The sequence below is a fragment of the chloroplast genome of Lycium barbarum, assembly GCF_019175385.1.
Source record: "Lycium barbarum chloroplast, complete genome".
Lineage (NCBI taxonomy): Eukaryota > Viridiplantae > Streptophyta > Magnoliopsida > Solanales > Solanaceae > Lycium > Lycium barbarum.
Window position 1 is genome coordinate 82,501 of NC_041110.1, and position 2,500 is coordinate 85,000.

Below are 2,500 nucleotides of genomic sequence, written 5' to 3' on the forward strand. Positions count from 1 at the left end.
TTACCAGATATAACACAAAATTTCTCCACCTATTCCTTCTAGTCGAGCCTCTCGGTCTGTCATTATACCTCGAGAAGTAGAAAGAATTACAATCCCCATTCCACCTAAAATTCGCGGAATTCGTTGATAATTAGAATAGATTCGTAGACCAGGTCGACTGATTCGTTTTAAATTTAAAATATTTCTATAGGGTCTTTTCTTATTCCTTCTATGTCGCAGGGTTAAAACCAAAAAATCGTTGTTGTTTTCTCGATGTTTTCTCACGTTTTCGATAAAACCCTCTCGTAAAAGTATTTGAACAATATTTTCGGTAATATTAGTAGATGCTATTCGAACCACCCTTTTTCGATCCATATCAGCATTTCGTATAGAAGTTATTATCTCAGCAATAGTGTCCCTACCCATGATGAACTAAAATTATTGGGGTCTCCAAATTTGATATAATCAACGTGTTTTTTACTTATTTATTTTTGAATATGATATGAATTATTAAAGATATATGCGTGAGACACAATCTACTAATTAATCTATTTCTTTCAAATACCCCACTAGAAACAGATCACAATTTAATTTTATAATACCTCGGGAGCTAATGAAACTATTTTAGTAAAATTTAATTCTCTCAATTCCCGGGCGATTGCACCAAAAATTCGAGTTCCTTTTGGATTTCCTTCTTGATCAATAACAACTGCAGCATTGTCATCATATCGTATTATCATCCCGTTGTCACGTTTGAGTTCTTTACAGGTACGCACAATTACAGCTCTAACTATTTCTGATCTTTCTAGGGGCATATTTGGTACTGCTTCTTTGATCACAGCAACAATAACGTCACCAATATGAGCATATCGACGATTGCTAGCTCCTATGATTCGAATACACATCAATTCTCGAGCCCCGCTGTTATCCGCTACATTTAAATGGGTCTGAGGTTGAATCATTTTTTTAATCCGGTCTTTGAATGCAAAGGGCGAAGAAAAAAAAAGAAATATTTTTGTCCAAAAAAAGAAACATGCGGTTTTGTTTCATATCTAAGAGCCCTTTCTAGATTTTTTTCTATTACATTAGGAAATAATGAATTGAGTTCGTATAGGCATTTTGGATGCTGCTAGTGAAATAGCCCTTCTGGCTATATTTTCTGTTACTCCACCCATTTCATAAAGTATTCGACCCGGTTTAACAACAGCTACCCAATATTCAGGGGATCCTTTTCCTGAACCCATACGTGTTTCTGCGGGTCTTAGTGTAACTGGTTTGTCTGGAAATATACGTACCCATATTTTTCCACCACGACGTGCATTTCGTGTCATTGCTCGTCGGCCTGCTTCTATTTGTCTAGATGTAATCCAAGCAGGTTCAAGTGCCTGAAGAGCATATTTACCGAAAGAAATATGATTACCTCGATAAGATATTCCCTTCATTCTTCCTCTATGTTGTTTACGGAATCTGGTTCTTTTGGGGTTATAGTTGATGGTTGTTTCTGAATTCCATCTCTACTACAGAACCGGACGTGAGAGTTTCTTCTCATCCAGCTCCTCGCGAATAAAAGGATTCCAAAAATTTTAATTTGAATTAAGCTAGAATAGTCAATCTTAAGTTAAGATATATATGTATTTACTGAGTAATACCTTGAACGTGGGATTCTTTGAGATTTCATTCAATCTATTAGTAATTTGTATATCTTGTTTGAATAGATAACTAAACTTTTTCGTTTTCTAAATAGAAATATCAAAAAAATTGTATTATTATACCAAATCCTTATTTTGTTCTTTATTGTATTGTCCTCAATTTTGCAATAAAAAAGGTTTCGCGGGCGAATATTTACTCTTTCAATCCCTATTTCATTTGTAGGGTTAACTCGTGACTTCTCAGATCTCAGAATACATGAATTAATCTCTGGTTCGTTCCGCCATCCCGACCAGTGAATCATTAAGATTCCTTTTTCAATAGAATCTTTTGCATTCACAAGTTCCGTCGTTCCCATCACTTCTTACTTAATGGTTAGGTCCGAATTCTACAATGGAGCTCAGAATAAAATTGGTTCTTGAGTCAATCTTCTCAGTCTTTATTGGCTCGCAGCTCTTGATTTTTTGTTCTATTTCTATAAGAAGATTCATTTTATTATGGTATGAATAGATTCATTTTATTATGGTATGAATGCGTATTGATGCTTTATTACACTGCCTTTTATGAGATTACTCATAGACCTTACATATTGGAATTTTATATCATTGGTATTCTTTTTCTCTCTTTCTCTCATCCTTCCATTTATCCACATCCTTTTTGTCTATTTTGCTTTACAACTTAGAATCATATTTTTTTTTGTTATGCAAAAGATTTCAGTTGCTACAAAGATATGACCTATATATCATATCTTGACTGGTTCTTTAGATCCAGATAATGCGAAGTGATGGGTTGGTTATTAGTTCTATAGTTTTTAGTTCATACTATGTGGGCTGGTCTTTGTTAATCCTAACCCTAAAAAAACCAACGAGTCACA

The 2,500-nt window shown here is 34.3% G+C and overlaps 3 protein-coding genes across 3 annotated transcripts in view, besides 1 other annotated feature; all 3 read right to left on the reverse strand. All coding sequences in view use genetic code 11, as the record gives it.

Annotated features, from left to right (window-relative positions):
- rps8 (ribosomal protein S8) lies at positions 1-405 on the reverse strand. The gene has a single exon. It carries the CDS (start codon positions 403-405, stop codon positions 1-3), a length of 405 nt encoding a protein of 134 aa, YP_009561862.1.
- Positions 1-2,500: part of a sequence feature (large single copy region (LSC)) that runs on past both edges of the window.
- On the reverse strand, positions 573-941 carry rpl14 (ribosomal protein L14). Its single transcript has one exon. The coding sequence runs from the start codon at positions 939-941 to the stop codon at positions 573-575; it is 369 nt and encodes a 122-aa protein (YP_009561863.1).
- rpl16 (ribosomal protein L16) overlaps positions 1,065-2,500 on the reverse strand; it is a 1,446-nt gene continuing 10 nt past the window's right edge. The window contains exon 2 of the mRNA in view: positions 1,065-1,460. Within this exon, the coding sequence (YP_009561864.1) occupies positions 1,065-1,460 (396 nt within the window). The remainder of the gene's footprint in view (positions 1,461-2,500) is intronic.